Source organism: Heptranchias perlo, chromosome 15 (genome assembly GCF_035084215.1).
Source record: "Heptranchias perlo isolate sHepPer1 chromosome 15, sHepPer1.hap1, whole genome shotgun sequence".
Lineage (NCBI taxonomy): Eukaryota > Metazoa > Chordata > Chondrichthyes > Hexanchiformes > Hexanchidae > Heptranchias > Heptranchias perlo.
Window position 1 is genome coordinate 45,823,237 of NC_090339.1, and position 24,768 is coordinate 45,848,004.

At 41.4% G+C, this 24,768-nt stretch overlaps 1 protein-coding gene across 1 annotated transcript in view; it reads left to right on the forward strand.

Annotated features, from left to right (window-relative positions):
* Nucleotides 1-24,373, forward strand: part of LOC137333053 (gap junction alpha-3 protein-like) — a 31,980-nt gene extending 7,607 nt beyond the window's left edge. Inside the window, exon 2 of the mRNA XM_067997148.1 lies at nt 22,884-24,373. Within this exon, the coding sequence (XP_067853249.1) occupies nt 22,901-23,977 (1,077 nt within the window). The 5' untranslated portion in view covers nt 22,884-22,900 and the 3' untranslated portion in view covers nt 23,978-24,373. The remainder of the gene's footprint in view (nt 1-22,883) is intronic.
* The last annotated feature ends 395 nt before the right edge of the window (nt 24,374-24,768 follow it).

Sequence of the window (24,768 nt, forward strand, 5' to 3'; positions counted from 1 at the left end):
GAGAAGATTATGTAGAGAATGAAGGATCGCTGGGAGTATTGCAAAACAAACGACAAATCCCTGGGAGAGAGCTGCACTTCATTTATTAAAGATGGTTGATGAAATTAGTGATTTTTTACTGTTTTATAGAGCTTTCCAGTGTATCAGTGATTGCTGTGTGATTGCTGAGTTTCAGTAATCTGTGTGTGACATTTCCAGGTCTCTGGAGGACTCCAGAATCACTGTTACAAGTATTTAACTTTTTGTTTCTAGAGGAAAGGTTTGAAGACATTTTTTAACATCAACAACTACAACTTGCATTTATATAGCACCTTTAACATAGAAAAACATAGCTCCCAAGAAACTTCATAGAAGCCGAATCAAAAAATGGACACTGAGCTAAAGAAGGAGATATTCGGAAAGGTGACTGAAAGCTTGGTCAAACAGTGGGTTTTAATCAGGGTCTTAAAGGAGGAGAGGGGTAGGTCTTTGCAATAAAATGGTAAGAAGAGGAATATATATTAAATAATAAGAACATAAGAACATAAGAAATAGGAGCAGGAGTAGGCCATATGGCCCCTTGAGCCTGCTCCGCCATTCAATAAGATCATGGCTGATCTTCTACATCAACGCCACTTGCTCGCCCTATCCCCCTATCCCTTGATTCCCTTAGTGTTCAAATATCCATCGATCTCAGTTTTGAATATACTCAACAACTGAGCATTCACAGCCCTCTGGGGTAGAGAATTCCAAAAATTCACAATCCTCTGAGTGAAAAAATGTTTCCTCATCTCGATCCTAAATGACCGAACCCTTATCTTGAGACTATGACCTCTAGTTCTAGACTCTCCAGCCAGGGGAAACAACCTCTCAGCATCTAGCCTGTCAAGCCCGCTAATAATTTTATACGTTTCAATGAGATCACTTCTCATTCTTCTAAACTTCAATGAATATAGGCCCATTCTACACAATCTCTCCTCACAGGACAACCCTCTCATCCCAGTAATCAATCTAGTGAACCTTCGTTGTGCCCCCTCTAAGGCAAGTGTATCCTTCCTTAGATAAGGAGACCAAAACTGAACACAGTACTCCAGGTGTGGTCTCACCAGAGCCCTATATAATTGCAGCAAGACCTCCTTACTCTTATGCTCCAACCCCCTTGCTATAAAGGCTAACATATCATTTGCCTTCCTAATTGCTTCCTATATGTTAACTTTCTGTGATTCATGTACAAGGACACCGAAATCACTCTGACTACCAACATTTCTTAATCTCTCACCTTTTAAAAAATATTCTGCTTTTCTATTCTTCCTACCAAAGTGGATAATTTCACATTTTCCCACATTATACTCCATCTGCCAACTTCTCGCCCATTCACTTACCCAGTCTATATCCCTTTGCAGCCTCTTTGCATCCTCCTCACAGCTTACTTTCCCACCTAACTTTGTATCGTCAGCAAATTGGATACATTACACTCGGTCCCATCATCTAAGTCAGTGATATAGATTGTAAATAGCTAAGGCCCAAGCGCTGATCCTTGCGGCACCCCGCGAGTTACAACCTGCCATCCCGAAAAAGACCCGTTTATTCCTACTCTCTTTTCTGTCCATTAACCAATCCTCAGTCCATGCTAATATATTACCCCCAAGCCCATGAGCCTTAATCTTGCGTAACAACCTCTTGTGTGGCACCTTATCAAATGCCTTTTGAAAATCCAAATATACTACATCCACTGGTTCCCCCTTATCTATCCTGCTAATTACGCCCTCAAAAAACTCTAATAGATTTGTCAAACACGATTTCCTTTTCATAAAACCATGTTTGCTCTGCCTCATCATATTATCATTTTCTAAGTGCCCTGTTACTACGTCCTTAATAATAGATTCTAGCATTTTCCCTACTACTGATGTTAGGCTAACAGGCGTATAGTTCCCTTTTTTATCTCTCCCTCCTTTCTTAAATAGCGGGGTTATATTTGCTACCTTCCAATCCACAGGGACCGTTCTACAATCTAGGGAATTCTGGAAGATCAAAACCAATGTGTTCAGTATCTCTGTAGCCACCTCTTTTAAAACCCTAAGCTATAGGCCATCAGGTCCAGGAGATTTGTTAGCTTTTAGTCCCATTAATTTCTCCAGTACTTTTTCTCAACTAATATTAATTACTTTAAGTTCCTCACTCTCATTAGACCCTTGGTTCCCCACTATTTCTGGTATGTTTTTTGTGTCTTCTACTATGAAGACAGATTCAAAATATTTGTTTAACGTCTCTGCCATTTCTTTATTCCCCATTAGAATTTCTTCTGTCTCTGCCTCTAAGGGATCCACGTTTACTTCCACTAATCTCTTCCTTTTTACATACTTGTAGAAGCTCTTACAATCTGTTTTTATATTTCTTGCTAGTTTACTAGCTGCGCCTCAAGCCAAGCTGTTCCAGTACAGCTACAACACTGGCATCTACCCGACAATGTGGAAAATTATCCAGGTATGTCCTATCCACAAAAAGCAAGACAAATCCAATCCGGCCAATTACTGCCCCATCAGTCGACTCTCAATCATCAGCAAAGTGATGGAAGGTGTCGTCGACAGTGCTATCAAGCATCACCTACTCACCAATAACCTGGTCACCGATGCTTAGTTTGGGTTCCACCAGGACCTCTCGGCTCCAGACCTCATTACAGCCTTGGTCCAAACATGGACAAAAGAGCTGAATTCCAGAGGTGAGGTGAGAGTGACTGCCCTTGACATCAAGGCAGCATTTGACCGAGTGTGGCATCAAGGAGCCCTAGTAAAATTGAAGTCAATGGAAATCAGGGGGAAAACTCTCCAGTGGCTGGAGTCCTACCTAGCACAAAGGAAGTTGGTAGTGGTTGTTGGAACCAATCATTTCAGCTCCTGGACATTGCTGCAGGAGTTCCTCAGGGCAATGTCCTCGGCCCCACCATCTTCAGCTGCTTCATCAATGACCTTCAGTCCATCACAAGGTCAGAAATGGGGATGTTCGCTGATGATTGCACAGTGTTCAGTTCCATTCGCAACCCCTCAGATAATGAAGCAGTCCGTGCCCACTTGCAGCAAGACCTGGACAATATCCTGGCTTGGGCTGATAAGTGGCAAGTAACATTCGCACCAGACAAGTGCCAGGCAATCACCACCTCCCCTTGACATTCAACGGCATTACCATCGCCGAATCCCCCACCATCAACATCCTGGGGGTCACCATTGACCAGAAACTTAACTGGACCAGCCACATAAATACAGTGGCTACAAGAGCAGGTCAGAGGCTGGGTACTCTGTGGCGAGTGACTCACCTCCTGACTCCCCAAAGCCTTTCCACCATCTACAAGGCAAAAGTCAGGAGTGTGATGAAATACTCTCCACTTGCCTGGATGAGTGCAGCTCCAACAACACTCAAGAAGCTTGACACCATCCAGGACAAAGCAGCCCGCTTGATTGGCACCCCATCCACCACCATAAAACTTTCACTCCCTTCACCACCAGCACACCATGACGGCAGTGTGTACCATCCACAGGATGCACTGCAGCAACTCGCCAAGGCTTCTTCAACAGTACCTCCCAAACCCATGACCTCTACCACCTAGAAGGAAGAGGGCAGCAGGCACATGGGAACAACACCACCTGCACGTTCCCCTCCAAGTCACACACCATCCCGACTTGGAAATATATCACCGTTCCTTCATCGTCGCTGGATTAAAATCCTGGAACTCCCTACCTAACAGCACTGTGGGAGAACCTTCACCACATGGACTGCAGCAGTTCAAGGAGGCGGTTCACCACCACCTTCTCAATGGCAGTTGGGGATGGGCAATAAATGCCGGCCTTGCCAGCAACGCCCACATCCCATGAACGAATAAAAACAACTTCCCATATTCTATTTTCTCCTTCTTTATCAATTTCTTGGTTATCCTTTGCTGATTTCTAAAATCCTGCCAATCCTCAAGCTTACTATTTTTGGCAACATTGTAAGCCTCTTCTTTTAATCTAATACTATCCTTAACATCTCTAGTTAGCCAATGTTGGATTATTTTTCCCATGGAGTTTTTATTCCTCAAGGGAATGTATATTCATTGAGAATTATGAATTATTTCTTTAAATGTTCGCTGTTGCTTATCTACCGTCAATCTTTTAATCTAATTTCCCAATCTACCTTAGCCAACTCGCCCTCATACCTACATAATTGGCTTTGTTTAAATTTAAGACCTTCGTTTCGGATTTAACTATGTCACTCTCAAACTCAATATGAAATTCTATCATATTATGTTCACTCTACCCCAGAGGATCCTTAATAAGATTACTAATTAACCCCGTCTCATTACACAATAATAGATCTAAAATAGCCTGTTCCCTAGTTGGTTCCTCAACATATTGTTCTAGAAAACTGTTTCAAATGCATTCCATGAACTCGTCCTCCAAACTACTTTTGCCAATTTGGTTTGTCCAGTTTTTATGAAGATTAAAGTCCCCCACGATTATTGCATTACCCTTGTTACATGCTCCTCTAATTTCCTAATTTATACGCTGTCCAACACTATAACTACTATTAGGCGGCCTATAAACAACTCCCACCAGTGTTTTCTGCCCCTTGTATTTGTTTAGCTCCACCCATACTGATTGTACATCCTGATTTTCTGAGCTAAGATCCTTTCTCATTACTGCCTTTCTCGCATCCTTTATTTTTTAAAGGTGCCACGAGTCACATTATCAGCCTCTATAAGGCCCAAGCCTTCCTATGAGACTATACCCAACTCATTAGACATTAATAGCTGAGATAATGCTCATCTGTTTCAAATATTGTGCCTTATTACAAACCAATAATGTTCTAATTTTTAAACTAATTTTTTCACCTTTTAACAATATTATTAAATATATATTCCTCTTCTTTCCATTTCTCCTTATTGCAAAAAATAATCTGTGCTCCCTTTAATTTCCCATTCATGTGACTCCCATTAAACAGTGTTTAGCAGGAGTCTCCAGTACGTCAATGCCAACTCAGCATTTTCTCCAACTCTGCAGCACTAGACACAAATTGTTTAAAATTTTATTTTTTATTTTTTAGTATTCTGTGAAATAGATCACATTGATACCAACCTCCTTGAACAGAAGTTATTTCTGATCTTTGCTGATCTCCGTTTCGTCAATGCCAGGCCACTATAATTGTCTTTAGTGCTCTGGGTTAGGAAGGGGAAAACATCAGCCAGTGACATCTGCTGGAAAGAGCATTGAGTAGATATTAAGGTCAGGCTCCAACCCCACAGCCAAGAGGGGAGAGTCATGTTTCAACGTCTAGTCTCCAGTGACGAAAGGCCACTTAGACAAGATACCCAAGAACTACCAGTGCCAATGGAATTGTGCCCAGCATGAGTCACTGCCTTCAAAAGAGTGGAAAAATTTGGGAAAAAAAGGCTTGAAAATGTTTTGCATTTTTAGAATAGCGATACCATTATCTGAGAATGGCACACTCTTGCCCCCTACTGATCAGGATAGGTAGAAATGTATATAAAGAAAGTTACTGCAATCTTGTTTGTTTGCAATAGATGTTATTTTCTAGTTTTGCTAGCTGTTTAATGAGAAGCACCTATGGGCAAGATTTACATTGTACTAACTTTCATCCAGCAAGGTAGATCTCTCATGCAAGCTCGCAAAATTGCAATAAAAGATCCTGCAATGCACACTGTAATGTTCCTTGCAATATACTTTTCCATGTTTAAACATGGAGCAGGCTGCAATTTTGTGTTTGGTGACAGGCTGACATCACCTATGGCATTTGCCTCGTAGATGTGTTACCTTTTTTTCTTCTCCGCTTTAATAAGAAAATAGCTCAATTGGGAAAAACATGTGGGCTGCAGTAGATCGAGCATCTGATACAATGCACATTTGGCAGTACATCCAACACTGCAGCATGGCTGCATGCTTTTTCAAAGGAGGATGCTCCATGGCTGTTCAACTTGATTGAAAAGTTCCTCATTAAACTAAATCACCTTTAACAACTATGAAACAAATTAATGTTCGTATAGATTTTTAAAAAGAAGATTCTGTTGATTTCCCTGGCATTTAATGGATGTTTGGTGCAGTAAATGACACGTAAGGGATTTTTTTTTAAAAGAAGGCTCTATTGTCTAGGTGTTGACATAGTCAAGCATTCCCAAGGACATAAACTGAAAACTTTCCTTCCTGACTATTGTCCGAAAGAAAGGCTGTAAACAGCACAAGCTGCTGTGAAGGAAGTCAATGCAGCACTACAAGGAGACTGTTTCCCATTATCCCAATGCCAGAAAGCTATGAAAAGAATTGAATGACTTACAAAGGATATGTGTGAAGGAAGCTCCATTATTGTGCACCTACCATCTCCCATCCCTTACCCATTTCCCTATCTCATATTCAATCTGCAGTATTGTTCAGGTGTCATTCCTGATTCCAGATATTATTGTGCTTAACTTTTATTTTGTTTGGAGTTATTTTCACTTCAGATGCCCTCTTCCATTTCCTATTCAGCTGTTATAGCACAATGCCCCCTCCAGCTGGGAGAATGTACAACCTGGCTTTTACTAGTGGTGCTGTTCTGCATATCAGCCAGTAGGAGGTGCAATTTTATGGAGTAAAGCAATATTACGATTCTAACATCAATGAAAAATAATATAATTTAATGAAACACTTTAAAATGAGTTTTACCTCTTGTACCATATTTGATTTCATCTGGCAAGGTCCTGAATTCTTCTGTGCTCATATGTCCATGCATTTTCAAAAGGAATGCCATAAAGATTCCAGTTAAGTTATACTTGTGGCCCACAGGTGCAAGAAATGCTTTCTCATTCATTAACATTGCATTGTGTAATTGCTAAGTGTCCACATGAGGTAGGAATGAGAAGATGTAGTTCTGGCTATGAAGCTCATCCTGCTGTTTAGGTCAATGCGAACCTACCCAGAACCACTTTCATCTCACTCCTGCCTTGATGCTAAGCTCTTCTCCCTCTATTGCATGACGGATCAGGAATCAGCCCATTTCCCTTTTAAATGCTTCAATCGAATCTGCATTCATTCCAGATCCATTGTTTTGGTCTGCCAACTGTCTTGGCACATGCTGAAACCTATCACCATGTGTACAAATCACCAAACTACCAAGAAATCTACACAGCTAGAGTTTCTGTTTGCCTGATTTGGAGTGCATGCTCTTTCGATGGGGACATACTCCACCATCTAACTTCAGTTTCACCAGCTGGAGATGCAGAGTTTCAGCTACAACTGCTTGATTGTTTGCAACCCAATCATGATAGACACTGAACTCTAGAAGTTTGAGGGCATGTTCTCATACAAAGTCTCCAAGTAATGCCTTACAGCAACTGTCACCCCAAGTTTCAGAGTTACCTCATACGATGGACTTCTGCCTTCAGCAGGAAGAACACAGGCAGGGCAGCTTGTGACATGCCAACCAACTTGATGTTCTAGATTTCCAAATTCAGTGCCGCATAACAGGCTTACTCATCACCAACTGTTTAATCCAGGCCCTCATCTGAGGAGCTTTGGTAAAACTATATGCCCATCATGTGCTTCCTCCCCTCCAGGTTACTCAGTGACAGGTCCCTCACTCCCAATTTCCCCTCTCCCCGTTTTGCCACACAGCCATCTCACAACTTGATCTTAGTTTTTGCATATGGAACAAAGGTAACCAGTCCATCAAAAGCCCAGGAATTCTGAACCGTGATGGAGAAGTATTTGGATGTCAAAAGCTTAATCTGCATTGGAATTTTGCTGCCATTAAAGAAAGATGAGAAAGACCCAAGGTGAGCTTTAATCCTTCTCAGCATAGTGCCAAAGGACTGTGTTCAGGCTAATGCTGGCATCCATCATCCATCATCCTTGATTCATATGCGTCAATGCCAGATTCATCAGCCGCACTCACAAGACAGTCCAGAATGTCACCCGAGCACAACGCAACGCCATCGACGCTCTCAAGATCAACCGCAACATCGTCATCAAACCAGCGGACAAAGGAGGAGCCATCGTCATACAGAACAGAACGGACTATTGCAAAGAAGCATACCGACAACTGGACAACCAGGAACACTACAGACGGTTACCCGCAGATCCGACCAAGGAACACACCCACCAGCTCAACAAACTGATCAAGACCTTCGATCCAGACCTTCAAAGCATCCTACGCGCTCTCATCCCACGTACTCCCCGCGTGGGAGACTTCTACTGCCTCCCTAAGATACACAAAGCCAACACACCCGGATGTCCTATCGTATCAGGCAACGGAACCCTGTGTGAGAACCTCTCTGGATACGTCGAGGGCATCCTGAAACCCATCGTACAGGGAACCCCCAGCTTCTGTCGCGACACTACAGACTTCCTACAAAAACTCAGCACCCACGGACCAGTTGAACCAGGAACACTTCTCACCACGATGGACGTCTTGGCACTCTACACCAGTATCCCCCACGATGACGGCATCGCTGCAACAGCCTCAGTACTCAACACCAACAACAGCCAATCTCCAGACGCCATCCTACAACTCATCCGCTTCATCCTGGATCACAATGTCTTCACCTTCAATAACCAGTTCTTTACCCAAACATACGGAACAGCCATGGGGACCAAATTCGCACCCCAATACGCCAACACTTTCATGCACAAGTTTGAGCAGGACTTCTTCACTGCACAGGACCTCCAACCAACGCTATACACCAGATACATCGACGATATTTTCTTCCTATGGACCCATGGTGAAGAATCACTGAAGAGACTACACGATAACATCAACAAGTTCCATCCCACCATCAAGCTCACCACGGACGACTCCTCAGAATCGGTTTCTTTCTTGGACACACGAATCTCCATCAAAGACGGGCACCTCAGCACCTCACTCTACCGCAAGCCCACGGACAACCTCAAGATGCTCCACTTTTCCAGCTCCCACCCTAACCACGTCAAAGAGGCCATCCCTGGACAGGCCCTGCGAATACACAGGATCTGCTCAGACGAGGAGGAATGCGATGGACACCTACAGACGCTGAAAGACGCTCTCGTAAGAACGGGATATGACGCTCGACTCGTCGACCCCAGTCCATCACTGGCATCTCCACATCATTGATTCATATCAGCACTCCAGCTCAAATTGTGCCACATAGGCAAGAACAAAATTATTATAGAAGTGTTTGTTTTGCCAGGAACTGAGCTTGCCAAAAAAATTTTTAAAACTCCAATGTGACCCTTTTAGTTAACTGTATGCATAAATTCAATGACACAGACAATTGTCCTTCAAATTTTCTGTTTTATTTCAAAGCACATCTTCTTTGTCTTGAACCCTTTTCCTCCTACCTACCCTAAATGAGAATCTGTTACTTTTTGAAAAAAATAATCTTTTGTTTTATTTTTAATAAATGTATTTACTTTTACATAAATTATCTAAGTTTGAAATTGTACACCTAAACAATGGCTGTTTTGCCATGGGATATTGTGTTCCTCTGGCTGGTTCACAAGAAGTTTCATTGCTTTCCTGCTCATTATCCAAGTGAGATTAAATGTGGGTAATTCTGAGAGCACACCTCACTATCTCATTGCCCATTGGCAGTCAGAGAACCATCTTCACCAATGAGAGACGTTTTGACTCTGTAGCTCCATCAACTGAGACAAGACTTGTTTCTTAGGAAACCTTCAGCCCCCTCAACTGCTGAAGGGAATTCCCCTCTATTCTTGCTGAAGAGGGAGCTCAACTTAAACACGAAAATGAGGAATGGGAAGGGAGTTGATGATTGGGATCCTGTAAAAAGAATCAAGAGCAGCCAGGTACTCTACCTGTAACTTAATAAAGTTACTACTTTCAACATGTGAAATTTTATTCCTACCTTCTACCTTATGTTCCTCTTCCTACAAATTACTGCTACCATAATTCGTGGATGAATGCTTAATACATTCGTACATCCTTTTGTCGGCCATTTTAGCAGAGGTGCTAAGCCATTTAAATTAAAAAGGTTAACACCTGCATTAAAATAATGGACAAAGGAGTCATGTGAATACACTAGCATTCATCCAATAGAATAGAAACATGTGGTCAAATGAATCTTATAGTTAAAGGAGAAACAATATTTACACCAGAGGTCAGATCAGAATTGCTGGAAGTGGATAGAGTTAATCAGTGCCTTTTCACTGTCATGTGCTCTCTCTAACACAGAAGATGACAATAAGGGAGATGTTAACGGAAGAGATGCCTAGTGTTATAAAAGGAGATGAATGTTGTGCTTGTGATGGTTAAATGTTAAAGAGGTCTGAATGCGGGAAGTGGAACATTGTGACTGAGTCACGATGGACCTTGTGATTCCTAGCCTCATAATCTGCCCTTTGTTGCAAATAGATCAGTTTCCTGCAAACAGCTTAGTTAGTAATTTATTTATTGCCTTCCAGGCATATGGGTCTAAATGTTCTGTCACACTTATTTAAAGAGTAGTATTGCAATTACTGTACCTCCTGTGCATTTGGAGCCTGAACAATTTTAGGCAGATAATGATTGTGCAAGTGTTTTTTAGGCCGATGGCTACTTAACCCTTTGATACCCATGTCCAAATGATGGTTTGATATAGAAAGTGGATTCCACTGATAAAAAGAAAACTTGATAACAGAGAAATAGCAGATTATCCTCAATGGCATACTGAATAATTGCATGGGCAAGTTTGGTCATTAGTCATATAGACCAAGTTTGGTCCCCAATCTCAGTTGGGGCAGTGGTAAGTGCAACAAAATTGAACTCAGTGTGCCTGGGCTAGCTGGAAGAAAAATCAGCTGGGGTTCCTACTCCTCACCACTATTCAGTTACCTCTAATGGAAAGTATGTGGGTGTAGGTGCTGATGAGGACAGGTTCAGCCTTAGAAGCGTAGAATCAGAGTCTTACAGCACAGAAAGAGGCCATTCAGCCCAAGTGTGCTCTTTGAAAGAGCTGTCCAATTTAGTCCCACACCCCGGCCTTTTCCCCATAACCTTACAAATTAGTTCTCTTCAAGTACATGTCCAATTGCCTTTTGAAAGTTCCTATGGAATCTGCTTCCACCACCCTTTCAGGTAGTGCATTCCAGACCTTAACAACCCTCTGTGTGAAAAACATTTCTCCTCATTTCCTCTCTTGTGCTTTTGCCAATTATTTTAAATCTATGACTTTTGGTTACTGACCCACTTGCCACAGGAAACAGTTTCTCCCTATTTGCTCCATCAAAACCCCTTATTATTTTGAATAACTCTATCAGGTCTCCCCATAACCTTCTCTACTCCAAGGAGAACAATCCCAGCTTTTCCAATCTCTCCACAAAACTGAAGTCCCTCATCCCTGGTATCATCCTGGTAAACCTCCTCTGTACCCTCTCCAAGGCCTTGACTAAAGTGTGATGCCCAGAGTTGTACACAATCCTCCAGCTGAGGCCTAACTAGTGATTTGTAAAGTTTTAGCATGACCTCCTTGTTTTTGTATTCATTGGCCTTATTACAAAGCCAAATATCCCATACGCTTTCTTAACCGCCTTATCAACTTGCCCTTCAAAGACCTGTGAATATGCATCCCAAGTCCCTCTGCTCTTGCACCCCCTCAAAATAGTATCATTTAGATTATATTGCCTCTCCATGTTGTTCCTTCCAAAGTGCATCACTTCACACTTATCCGCATTAAATTGCATTTGTCATGTGTCTGCCATTTCTGTCTACGTCCTCCTGAAGTCTGCTACTATCCTCCTCACTATTTTTTGTCAAGTTTTGTATCATCCGCAAACTTCAAAATTGTACTCCCTTTATCCAAGTCCAGGTCATTTATATATAACAAGTAAAGCAATGATCCTAATACAGATCCTTGGGGGACCCCACTGCATACTTCTCTCCAGTCAGAAAAACATCCGTTCACCACTATTCTCTGCCTCCTATCCCTTAGCCAATTATCTACCCAAGTTACCACCATCCCTTTAGTACCATATGCTTCTATTTTCCGAAAATGTCTGTTATGTGGTACTTTATCAAATGCCTTTTGAACGTCCATATGTACAACATCTACCTTCATCAACCCTCTCTGATACTTCATCAAAGAACTCAATCAGGTTAGTCAGACACAATTTTCCTTTAACAAATCCGTGCTGGCTGTCCCTTATTAATCCAGTTAATTAATTTTGTCCTAGACAATAGTCTCTAGTAGTTTTCCTATCACTAACGTTAGACTGACTGGTCTGTAGTACCAGGTTTATCCCTCTCCTCTTTTTTGAATATGGGTGTAACATTTGCAATCCTCCAGTCCTGTGGCGCCACTCCCATATCCAAGGAGGATTGAAAGATTGTGGTCAGAGTTTCTGCTACTCCACTCTTGCTTCCCTCGGCAACCTAGGATGCATCCCACCTGGACCAGGTGACGTGTTAACTTTGAGTGATGCCAACCTAATTAGCTCCTGCTTTCAGTCTATTTTTATCCTATCTAATATCTCCACTCCCCCCTCCTCTACTGCAAAATTAACTTTATCCTCTTCTTTTGTGAAGACAGATGCAAAGTACTCATTCAGTACCTCAGATATGCCCTCAGCCTCAACAAGAAGATTTCCTTCTTTGTCCCTAATTGCCACCATTCCTTTAACTATCCTTTTACTTATCCTTATAAAAGATTTTTGGGTTCCCTTTTATATTACCCGCTGATCTTTTCTCATATTCTCTCTTTGCCCTTCTTACATCCTTTTTCAAATTCCTTCTGCACTCTTTGTATTCTGCCTGGTTTTCTAATGTATTCTGTACCTGACATTTGTCATAAACCTCCTTTTTCTGTTTTATTTTAACCTCAATTTCTTTTGTCATCCAGGGAGCTCTAGCTTTGGATGCCCTATCTTTCCTCCTTATGGGAATATGCTTGGTCTGTACCTGAACAATCTCTGCCTTGAAGGCCTGCCATTGCTCACTTACTGTTTTCTTGGCCAATCTTTGTTTCCAGTTCACCGATACTAGATCTCTTCTCAAATCCCTGAAATTGGCTCTCTTCCAGTTGGGTATTTTCACCTTTGATTTCTCTTTGTCCCTTTCCATAACTACTTTAAACCTAATTATATTATGATCACTATTACTCAGATGTTCTCCCACTGAAACACACACCACTTACCCTACTTCATTTCCCAGAACTAGATCCAGCACTGCTTCCTTCCTTGTTGGGCTAGAAACATACTGATTCAGAAAGTTCTCCCATACATATTTTAGGAATTCTTCATCTTCCTTGTTCTTTACACAGTTTTTTCCCTGTCCATATTAGGGTAATTGCAGTTCCCTACTATTACTGTTCTATTATTTTTACATTTCTCTAAAATTTGCCTACAGATTTGCTCCTGTATTTCCTTCTCACTATTTGGGGGTCTATAGGAAACATCCAGCAATGTAACAGCTCCTTTTCTGTTCCTTAACTCTAACCAAATAGATTCAGTCTTTGAACCCTCTGGCATGTAGTCCCTCTGTAGAACTAATATTATCCTGATCAATACTGCCACCTCCCCATCCCCCCAACCCCCTCCTTGCTTTTTTCCTTCCCTATCCCTCCAGAATACATTGTAGCTAGGAATGTTTAGTTCCCATTCCTGCCCATGTTTAAGCCAGGTCTCCGTTATAGCCATTATATCATAACCCCATGTGGCAACTTGAGCCTGTAGCACTCCTCGCATTAACAGACATGCATTCCAACACCATGCTAGTCTGCTTTGCTTTTTTACTCCATCTAATTCCTGCTCTTCCTACACTATTCTTTATTCTGTTCCTATTTGTCCCTGCTAGTTTTCCATGCACCTTGTCTCTCCTCTCTGCTGCTACGTCTTGGTTCCCCTCCCCCTGCCAAATTAGTTTAAACCCTCCTCCACGGCACTAGTTAACCTCCCCACAAGGACATTGGTCCCATCCCTGTTCAGGTGCAATCTGTCCAGCTTGTACAGTTCCCTCCTGCCCCAGAACTCAGGTCGATAAGGTGGTTAAGGCGGCATATGGAATACTTTCCTTTATTAGCCGAGGCATAGAATATAAGAGCAGGGAGGTTATGCTGGAACTGTATAAAACACTGGTTAGGCCACAGCTTGAGTACTGTGTACAATTCTGGTCACCTCATTACAGGAAGGGTGTAATTGCACTAGAGAGGGTACAGAGGAGATTTATGAGGATGTTGCCAGGAATGGAGAATTTTAGCTATGAGGAAAGATTGGATAGGCTGGTGGTGTTCTCTTTGGAACAGAGGAGACTGAGGGGTGATTTAATTGAGGTGTACAAAATTATGAGGGGCCTAGATAGAGTGGATAGGAAGGACCTATTTCCCTTAGCAGAGAGGTCAATAACCAGGGGGCATAGATTTAAAGTGATTGGTAGAAGGATTAGAGGGGAGCTGAGGAAATTTTTTGTCACCCAGAGGATGGTAGGGGTCTGGAACTCACTGCCTGAAAGGGTGGTAGAGGCAGAAACCCTCAACTCATTTAAAAAGTACCTGGATGTGCACCTGAAGTTCCATAACCTACAAGGCTATGGACCAAGTGCTGGAAAGTGGGATTAGGCTGGGTGGCTCATTTTCGGCCGGCACGGACACAGTGGGCTGAATGGCCTCCTTCTGTGCTGTACATTTTCTATGATTCTATGATAACTGGTCTCAATGCCCCAGGAATCTGAAGCCTTCCCTCTTGCACCACTTCTCCAGCCACGCATTCACCTGCACTGTCTTCCTGTTTCTATACTCATTAACATGTGGCACTGGGAGTAATCCAGAGATTACCACCTTTGAGGTCCTGTTCTTTAATCCTTTTTCCTAGCTGCTGAAACTCTGTCTGAAGGACCTCAACCTTTTTCCTACCTATGTCATTGGTTCCAACATGGACCACGACTTCTACCTGTTCAATGATACCCTTTACCCTGGCACCAGGAAGGCAACACACCATTCGGCACTCAGAAACGCCTGTCTATCGCCCTGATTGTCGAATCCCCCATAACAACTGCATTTCTCCACTTTCTTGTGCCCCCCTGTGCAGCCGAGTCTCCCATGGTGCCGTGGATTTGCTTCTGACTGCAGTCCCCCTCATCACTCTCATTGGTATTCAACACTGAACCAGTTTGTGAGTGCCATACTCCCAGAGGATTCCTGCACTGCCTGCCTATTCCTCCTAGTCTGTCCAGTGGTCACCCACTCCCTCTCCTCCTGAACTCTCTGTAACTGCGGGGTGACCACCTCTTGAAACGTGCTATTCTCAAAACTCTCAGCTTCCCTATGCACTATAGTGATGTCAGCCGCCCCTCAAGCTCAGAAACTCTGAGCTCAAGCTCGAGCAATTGGTAGCACTTCCCACACATGTAGTTTTCTAGGACACACAAAGTGTTCTGATGTCCCCACATGGCACAGAATGTGAATGCGATGGGCCCCAGCTGTCCTGCCATGTTAGCCAACAGTTATTTAAAACTGTTTGTTTAGCTTTAAGGCTATTTAACTGTTTAGCTAGCACTAAAACACTAACCACTAAAATCACTAGCCACCAAAAACAATAACCACTAAAAATACCAACCAATAAACTAAATACTTATCCTCGCCGCTCCTCTTTGTGTTGTAACGTCATTTTTTGACTTTTTATTTGTTTTTTTCCCTGTCTATTGCAGACTCGCCGCTCCTCGGACTTCTCACGATGCTCTGCCTTGGCTGTGATGTCCTCCACAGCCTCCTGACACTCATTATTTATGTTCACAACTGAAGTCTAGCCAATTGGGCATGGTACCCAAGAGCTGCTAACACCCATGCAACTGTCTATCAATAAGAAAAAGTACAAGAAAACTGTGCAAAAAGTGACAAGTCTATTTATATTTGTTTCGTAACACCCAACGCTATAACCATAAATGATTTATTTTGATAAATCACTTCAAAATAGACCAAAGCTACCATATAAATAACATTAACATGCCGCAATGACACATGCCTTTTCTGGCTCATCTATTTTCCCGCAACCTGAATATAAAAATTACCAAATATAGTTTCATGAAGACAATGCCACTTTAAATATAATTCTAACAATTAGCATAACTACTGTAAACAAATTAAAATTCTAATAATTGAAGAGTGAGAACTAGTAATGTGTTATAATTTGAAAATATATAGTGGTGACTTTCTAGTACTAGTCAAAGTGCCTCTGTATCGCAGGCCCTTTGTTTTGTTATGTGGCATCTTAGATCCAAGGCTTAATATCATTACTTGTTATTGTCCCTCCAACCAGTCACATGACGTGAAATACCATCCGACCGTCAGCAGCAGACTTTATAGCACTGTAACCATGCACAAATTCACATTAACAGTCTAAATACCATGCATTATCCAAAATAACATTTGAATCAAGTTTGTTGCACAGAGGAAAACAGTTGAGGTGGAGTGAGTGACATAGATTCGTTTGAGTATGTTATACAGAAAATGATTGTTGACTTGGAATATATTTCGTAGAGGATAGCAGTTGGGTTAGAATGAATGACATAGAAAATAACACATGGGTTGGAGCGAATTACATAGAGAATGAATTGGAGTGAATTATACAGGGACCAACATTTAGGTTGGAATGCGTGACTTGGAGAATTAAAGATGGCTTGGAATGAGTTGCATAGAGAGCTACAGTTGAATTGTGACGTGTCATAAGAAAATCTGGAAATCCTGATGATATTCATAAACGCCTTGGGCTTTTCTCTTTTGGTTTATCTGAATATCTTGAACAGGTTTAAGAATTCTATAACAGGTTTCAACCCAACTGTTATTTACTTAGTAGCTGAGAGAGCAAATGGGCAAGCTGTCCCTAGCCTCCACCATTAATGGCTGAATCAGTTGTTGCAAAGAAAAAAAACAGTTGAACCCTCAGTCACTAGGAGTACATGAAGGCACCCTGATAATGATTCTCACTGATTGGCCTCTGCTCAGTACTATACACAGCGACACAGCTAAGATCAGGAACTTGGGGACCACAGAGTAAATCCATATTCCAGCACACTGTGGCATTCGAACAATTTATTCTTATGAGTATTTGTGACTGGCATTCAACAGAGAACAAGCAAAGAATTTCTCATTTACATTAAACTCTCTCATTAGGCAAGTACTTTCATCTGTACTTTCAGGGACCTTTTGGGTTTTTTTCCGACAGGTTGATAAAACCTCTTTCTCAAAGGCAAAGAAATTAATTGTTTTATTTAAGTTCATGCATCTGATGTATTTCTAAATCAGTTTTGGAGTTTTTTTTCCATAACCACAACCAGTAGAACTGGTTCAGGCCTTGAATCCTGCAGTAATATTGCACCTTTGTTCCTTACTTTCCTGCTTCAATACATCAGGCGCACATCTTAACAACTTACATTGATATAATGTGTATTTTAATAAAATGCACGTTCCACAATATTCGTGGCTACAGTTCCAAGATTCTTTAAGATTGCCATTCAGTTAATCATCTTTCAGTTAGACACAATCCCATTTTTCACTGCTTTATGAACTGGTGTTCTGTTTATCTATAAATTTAAATGTAATTTATTTATCTTTCCTTTAGCTTTATGCATTTATAAGGTCTTCTGCTCATTAAAAAGAGATAAGATACTCCCTTCCCTGTGATGTTGGACTGTTCTCTTTTCATATATCTGACAAAAGGAAAAGCTTTTGAATTCATCTGTAACTGACTAAATAAGCCCATTTATTTTAAATATTTTATTTATTTCTATTTTCTGCTTATAAATTAGCCAAACCTATTCACAGCATCTGTGCTTGTTCTGGAGGATAAGGTGGTCAAGCCCACTTGAAGAGGAAGTCCAGCCTTTAAGAATGTTTTGGTCAGAAGGGAAGGAGGGTACGGTTCATAGACATCTCTTCCAGGGAGGACAGACCTAGTTGCAGATATCTCTTGGTCCAACTTATAGGCTTGGTTGGTCAGGATAGCAAGGCAGTAAACAATTCTTGCTTGGGGAAGTCAGGTGGATCCAGACTGTTGATATATCTGTGGAAACCAAAGGCAGCATTCCTTAACCAACCATCAAGAAGTTTGCCTGAATGATATGGAACCTTCCATATTCCTCCAGATAACACAGAAGACAGTTTGAAGCTCATTCTTTAATACAAGCCTGAGCTTGAATCCAAATTGAGATTATAATTTGAATTCAGCTCTGTTGCATTAGCAGAAAGTTGACTGTTCAGGATGGGCCTGCATATTTATTCTTCTCACCAATTTTCTCCCCTCCCATTCCCTCCTTGCTGGGGTAATGTTACCCCCGAAGTGGCCATTATTCATACATGCGCACCTTGACAGTGAGGGTTGGTAGGCTATTTGACCGTAGCAAGAGGAGTGGGATCATAGCCAAATTCAATCTTATTCTCACTGGAGATCCACACAGCTGCACTGCCAGAAGGTGGTCATCGGCTAGCAATCAGGAGCAGAACACTGGATGATTTTCCCATCTTTTACTCAGAGTCACTGAGATCACATTGTAATTCCCTTACCGTCATCTGGCTGAGATCGGCTAACTCATGACAGATGGGAATGGAAATTGGGACCTTCCTGGTTTTTGTTTCCCTTTCTTGGGTCTACATGTGCCATGCATTAGAGGGATGATGGGTGATCTGCCCTGGGTATCTGCTAATATTGTTCTGAAATCAATTGCCGGGAGGTGCACAACAGCCACCCAGTGAAATGACTCCCTACGATTAACCTTCTCTTCTGTGGGAGAAGAGCCTGTGCTCGCCAATACATCTTTAAGACAGCACACTTGGGATCAAAAGCTCAGTGTGCAAAGAATTCTGGTGTGAACCTGTACCCATGTTCCATGGCACTGTTTGATGTTATTCTAACACGTTATTCCACTATGCCTCTTGGAACAATGCTGATCCTAGCACTGAAGATCAAGATTTATGAGGCTCTTTTGCACTGAGTCCCAGATTGGCAGGTTTCAGCAGTATTTGTTTCTCATAGAACTGCTTTCTTATGCAATTACCAGTGAATTGTAGTCACATCATAAAAGCAAAATAGAAACTCCCTCATGTCTAAGAATAATAATTCAAAGTATCACTAATGCAGGTGTATTTTTCCTTTGTGTCAGCTTTAATGTGCCAACCAAAAATATGAAAAGAACCAAAGACTTGCATGAAAGCTCATAAATTGATATTTTCAGCCTACTTACCTGATTGCTGTGTCTCTGTTCCTAATCATTTAAGATGGTTTTATCTGATTGTCACTGGAATGAATTTTGCTGTCATCTGGTTTGGGTAAGGTCTGTTATCTCTCCACACCAGAGGCTGTATCATGCTGCTGCCTTTCGTTTCCACCAGTTTCTGTAACTACAGATCTATGACCTTTTGTACTTTATATTTCAAAATTCTGCGACTTTATTTTGAAAGTGCTGCAGTGAAGGCTACTTTTCAACAAAAATTAATTGTAAAAGCTGCTCAGACATTCGATGGAAGCTGTGTTATCCATTATGTCTCTCCAATTTCACCTGCATTTAGACACACATTAACAGGGGTTTAGAAGTTTGCAATTGTAAACATATGCACAACTTAAATTTTCCTCCCTACCATGTAACAATATCGAAGAAAAGTATGTAAATCACAATGTTAAATAGAATTCAGGGCACCAATCCACCTCATGTCCATTTTGTGGAATGAGTGTGGGTGTTACAGAAAATGCGTTGTCCAAAATGGACTAGAAATTGTTTTTGTTACATCTGTTCCTGTGTTTTTAAAATATTTTTGTTAAGTTGTTTTTTTATTATTTATTCATTATTTGTAATGTTTTCAAATTGTTTATTCTGTATATTTGATTAAATCCAACCATTTCAGTTCTAAGTGGAATTACAGAAAAGAGGTAAACTAATTACAGTGTGATTTTCATACATTACCATCCTATCTTCGAGACATTAGCCCTACCCCGGGTATATCTGTCTTGCCCTAGGGCAGGGGTGTCCAAACTATGACTTATGTACCATTTATGGCCTTTTGAGCTGTGGCAATCTGTCCCACAAAGCCAGTGACTCAGTTTTATTTGTGCTTATAATTTTTACTCACTGGTTTGTCCTGTTTGAATTTCATGAACCTGGACATTTGAAAAGATCTGTTCTCCGCATTGTTGCTTCATTGGTGGATAAATCCTAAATCAGAACACCAGGATTTGTTAGCATCAGCAACTTGAGATATATGCAAATTAAAGGGACATGGATTTAAACTTTATATATAGCCTGCAAGGTTCCATGGTATGGACCTAAGTTGCCTGAGAAGACAAAATACTTGGACACTTCTGTCCTTGGGACATCGGCTCTAACTCATTGGTTTTACCCTAAGGACATCAGCGAATTGACAAAGATTTCATCCTGGGGCTGTTATTTTTCTTAATTTGTAGCTTAAGACTTATGGAAAGTGAAAATTCACTATGTCTTTATACAGTAAAATCTGCAAATATTTGAAGAAAAATTTTCAGGTAAGATTTGAGATTGGAAGACTAATGGCTATGTGGAATAAACTCCCAGTTAATACTGTAAGATGCATTAAAAATAAGACAGCATAGAACAAGAGAAGGACATTCGGCCATTGAACACACTCCTTCCACAATCCATGAATGACCTCAATCATGGACTTCTCTCCGCGCCCCACCGCCCCCTGCTCCCCAGCACTCATGATCATTAAACTCACTCCCTAGTGCATCAAATAGATCTATTAATAGCTCTGTAATCTTTGATCTCCTTTCTCAAGTTTCTTTTTAAAGGTATCAGTGGGCCCAGAATCAACCACTCTTCTGAATAACATCTTTTAAAAGAACTGGCTATCTATCTGGTTAGGAATGCAAATGAGGTTGAGGAGGATAAGTACAGATAAGGGATGGTAAAATTCTGGGTAAAGCATGATGTTCTCTGAATTCCTGGGACTGTGGGATGACATGGTAAGCAAGGTAACTAGTTCATGATAGATAATGTACAATGTAAGATTGAATAAGTATTCAGTAGCTTTGCTCATTTCTATTGCTGGGGGCGGGGCAGTGGGGGGGGGGTGGTTGGTGGAAGGCAAGATTGCAGAACCTTTCCTCACAAGATAAATAAGTTGGATAAAATCCATGATAGAGTGAATTGTGCATGGTCTGTAGGAGAAGTGCCTTGACCTGGATGGGCTGAGTGGCCTTTTCCTATTCCAAGCTTTCTTTTGTTTTTAAAACTCATGAGGATACCTAAGAAATAAATGTTGGAATATAATATTGTCACCATCTCTTTGTTTGTATGTTTTTACTTTTGGAATCTTCTATTTATATGTGTTAGGTCATTAAAAATTTAGCAACATTTTTTAAAAAGGTAACTGTGACACTTTTGATGGGTTAGATGGATAACGGAGTCGGTAGTTCAGCCATACAGGCCAGAAAGATCCCAGGTTCAATCCCCAGTCTGGGTTAGTTGATCTCAGTGAGGGCAGCATCATAGTCTGCAATTAGTCACAGCATCTCTAGGTTAGTGAGAGGAAAATCGGGATAGGTTCCCACTCTTGATTGCAATCCTACAACCCCTGGAAATATGTATGTTTGGACATTGATAAGGACAAGATTGGGCTAGGCTGTGGCACTTCCCATAATTAAATAGCCCACCAACATTCACTATCAATGTTCACACAGAAAGAAAGAACTTGAATTTATCTATAGCTTTTCACATCTTCGGGACATCCCAAAGTGCTTTGCAGCCAAGGAATTACTTTTGAAGTGTGGTCACTGTTGCTTTGTAGGCAAACCCGACAGCCAATTTGCCACAGCAAAATCTCACAAACAGCAATGAGATAAATAACCAGTTAATCTGCTTTTTGGTGGTTTTGATTGAGGAATAAATGTTGTCCAGGATACCAGGAGAATTCCATTGTTCTTCTTTGAATAGTGCCATTGGATCTTTTACATCCATCTGAACAGGCGGATGGGACCTCCGTTTAACGTTTCATCTCAAAGATAAATAATGGGGAATTTTTATGCACAACTTTTCCTCGGGAAATTAAGTGGGTGGGATAGAATTCATGGTTGGATAAATTGAACACAGTTTGTGAAAGGAGTGATCTTAATGGGCCGAATGGCTGCAGCTTATGGATGCAGCCTATAAACAAGGATGCAACATTTTGATAGCTGCAACTTACTAATTCAGAAGGCAATCATAGTAACACTGAGACATAACCAACATGATTAGATTTTAGATGGCAAATGGCAATTCAGGTACCAGTAAATGTGTTATGTCACAAGAATGGTAGTACCAATATGATTGGAAAGGATTGGTTAGTAGTACACTACAAACTGCAAAATTAAGAATAATCGTGCAACTGCCCATGAATTCGGCCAGGCTCATTCCACCCCACCTCAATGTTCTCCTCCAACTGGACATCGCCACACACATCCTCCGCTTCTCATTCCTCATTCGTACACTGTTCCCACATCACCACCTTTCAGTCATGATGCCATTTCTCTTTTGAGCTCTCTTCCTAAACACGTCCACTTTTACCACCTCTCTCCATGCTTTTAAAAGCATCATAAAAATTTTGCTTCAACCTTGCCCCCTCTCACTCCTATTGTCCATTTTTTGCCCTCCACCTTGTTCAGTTTGCTTTCTTTTACTGGGAAGAAAGTAGAACAGTATCAGAACTTTTAGGTACATGTTGCAGTATTTTGTTTTATTAAAAGTTGGAGACTGAATTTTGTTTTGCTCATTGTATAGTTCCCAATATGTTATTACAACTAAAGCTGTGTTTAGAATTGTACATCTGTATCTTGTCTGTTGTTCAGGGGGTTTCATTTTTCTCCTGAGCTTGCAAAGACTTTGGGATGGGGGTGGGGGAAGCAATATGGGGGTCAATACTACATAAAATATTGCAATCTACTGACTTTTTTTCTCCTTTCCCCCCACCTCCCCGTCAGGCTAAAAACAGGAAAGAATGGGAGACTGGAGTTTGTTGGGGAACTTGCTGGAAAGTGCTCAGGAGCACTCCACCGTGATAGGGAAGGTGTGGCTAACGTCGCTGTTCATTTTCCGTATCCTGGTGCTGGGGACAGCCACCGAGAAAGTCTGGGGAGACGAGCAGTCCTTCTTCACCTGCGATACCAAGCAGCCCGGCTGTCAGAACGTCTGCTACGACAGGATCTTCCCTATCTCCCACATCCGCTTCTGGGTGCTGCAGATAGTCTTCGTGTCCACCCCCACGCTGGTCTATGTAGGCCACATCTTCCACCTGGTGCGGATGGAGGAGAAACAGAAGCAGAGGGAGAAAGAGAAGCTGAGCAGGTATCCACCCGGAGACAAGGAGGCGTTGATGCAGAATGCCAAGAACATCAAACGCCCCACTGTGGACGAACAGGGTAAAATTAGAATGCAAGGGGTCCTTCTACGCACTTATTTGTTTAATATCATTTTTAAAACTCTGTTTGAAGTTGGCTTCATATTGGCCCAATACTATCTCTACGGCTTTGAGCTGAAGCCTCTTTACAAGTGTAACTACTTGCCTTGCCCTAACACCGTCGACTGTTACATCTCCCGCCCGACTGAGAAGACAATTTTCATTATATTCATGCTGGCTATGGCTTGCCTGTCACTACTTTTGAACCTAATTGAAGTGTTTCATCTGGGACTCAAGAAATGTCGAGAGAGGATCGAAGACAACCAAGTCTCAGAGGCCGCCTGTAAGCAGAATGGTGCACCGCCAAGTGAGGGCCTGGGGCCCTGCGCCCCTAGTTACCATTACTTCGCCAACCATAATGGGCCGCAGCTCTACAAGATGGAGTCAGGGTTCAGCGTCTCTCCGCTAACAAAAATGGACTCTATTTGCCACCCTTACAACAGCAATGTGGCAACTAAGCAAAACAGGGACAACTTTGCCATGATGGATGACAAGCAGGCAAGTCACGAGGAGACAAATGCACTGCCCACCAGTCACATTTCCGTGACTGACAAAAGAAGGAATAGTGAAACGAGCAAACAGAGCAACCGGACCAGATCAGACGATCTAGCCATCTAAATCTCTGGCTGCTGAAATGACGAGCTGCAAACTAAAGAAACCATTCCAACTGAAATTTTTTTAAAACCCAAAGAATTGAATCTGACCACCAGTGAGAAAACTATCAAAATGACAGATTGAACAACATAAGAAAGTTGCTAAGAAATTACTTTTTTGTCAGCACCAGAAGAGGGTTTCAGTCATGTTTGATTTGTATTGTTAATGTCATTTGCATCCTACATCAAAAAACTCCATAGTACCTATGACATAAGGAGTGAAATTCCTCTTTTAACCAAATTGCATTTTCAGAAATCCCATGTTTCAAAGCCAAGTGGTCCCATGATTTTGTAAGTGGAAAAATCAGGTGTTCTCCTGTTTTTCACTAACAGGAGTTTTGAGTCCATATATATATATATATATATATATATATAAATAAAAAACTGAGTTTAAAGGACTAATCTTTAGAAATTTATCTAAAATCCTTTATGAATCCTGGAAGGCTTATAGGGTTATTGTCTTCATGAAAAAGTATTTGGGGAAATCAAACTTATTTTCTGTTTGGACAGGCAAAACTGGCATGTCACTTTTTGTTATAACGAAATCACTGCCACATTTTGACATAATTTTCGTGATCTTATGTGTTGATGACTAGCAAAATTATTTGCTAAAAAAATTCTAATGAATATTGTTCCTCTTTAATACATAAAACATGAAAATGTTCAAGAACAGAAAAGGCCATTTGACCCAATAAACCATCCCTTTCTGATAGTTCAACCCTACCTGCCCAACTTCTCTTATCCTTGGATCGCTTC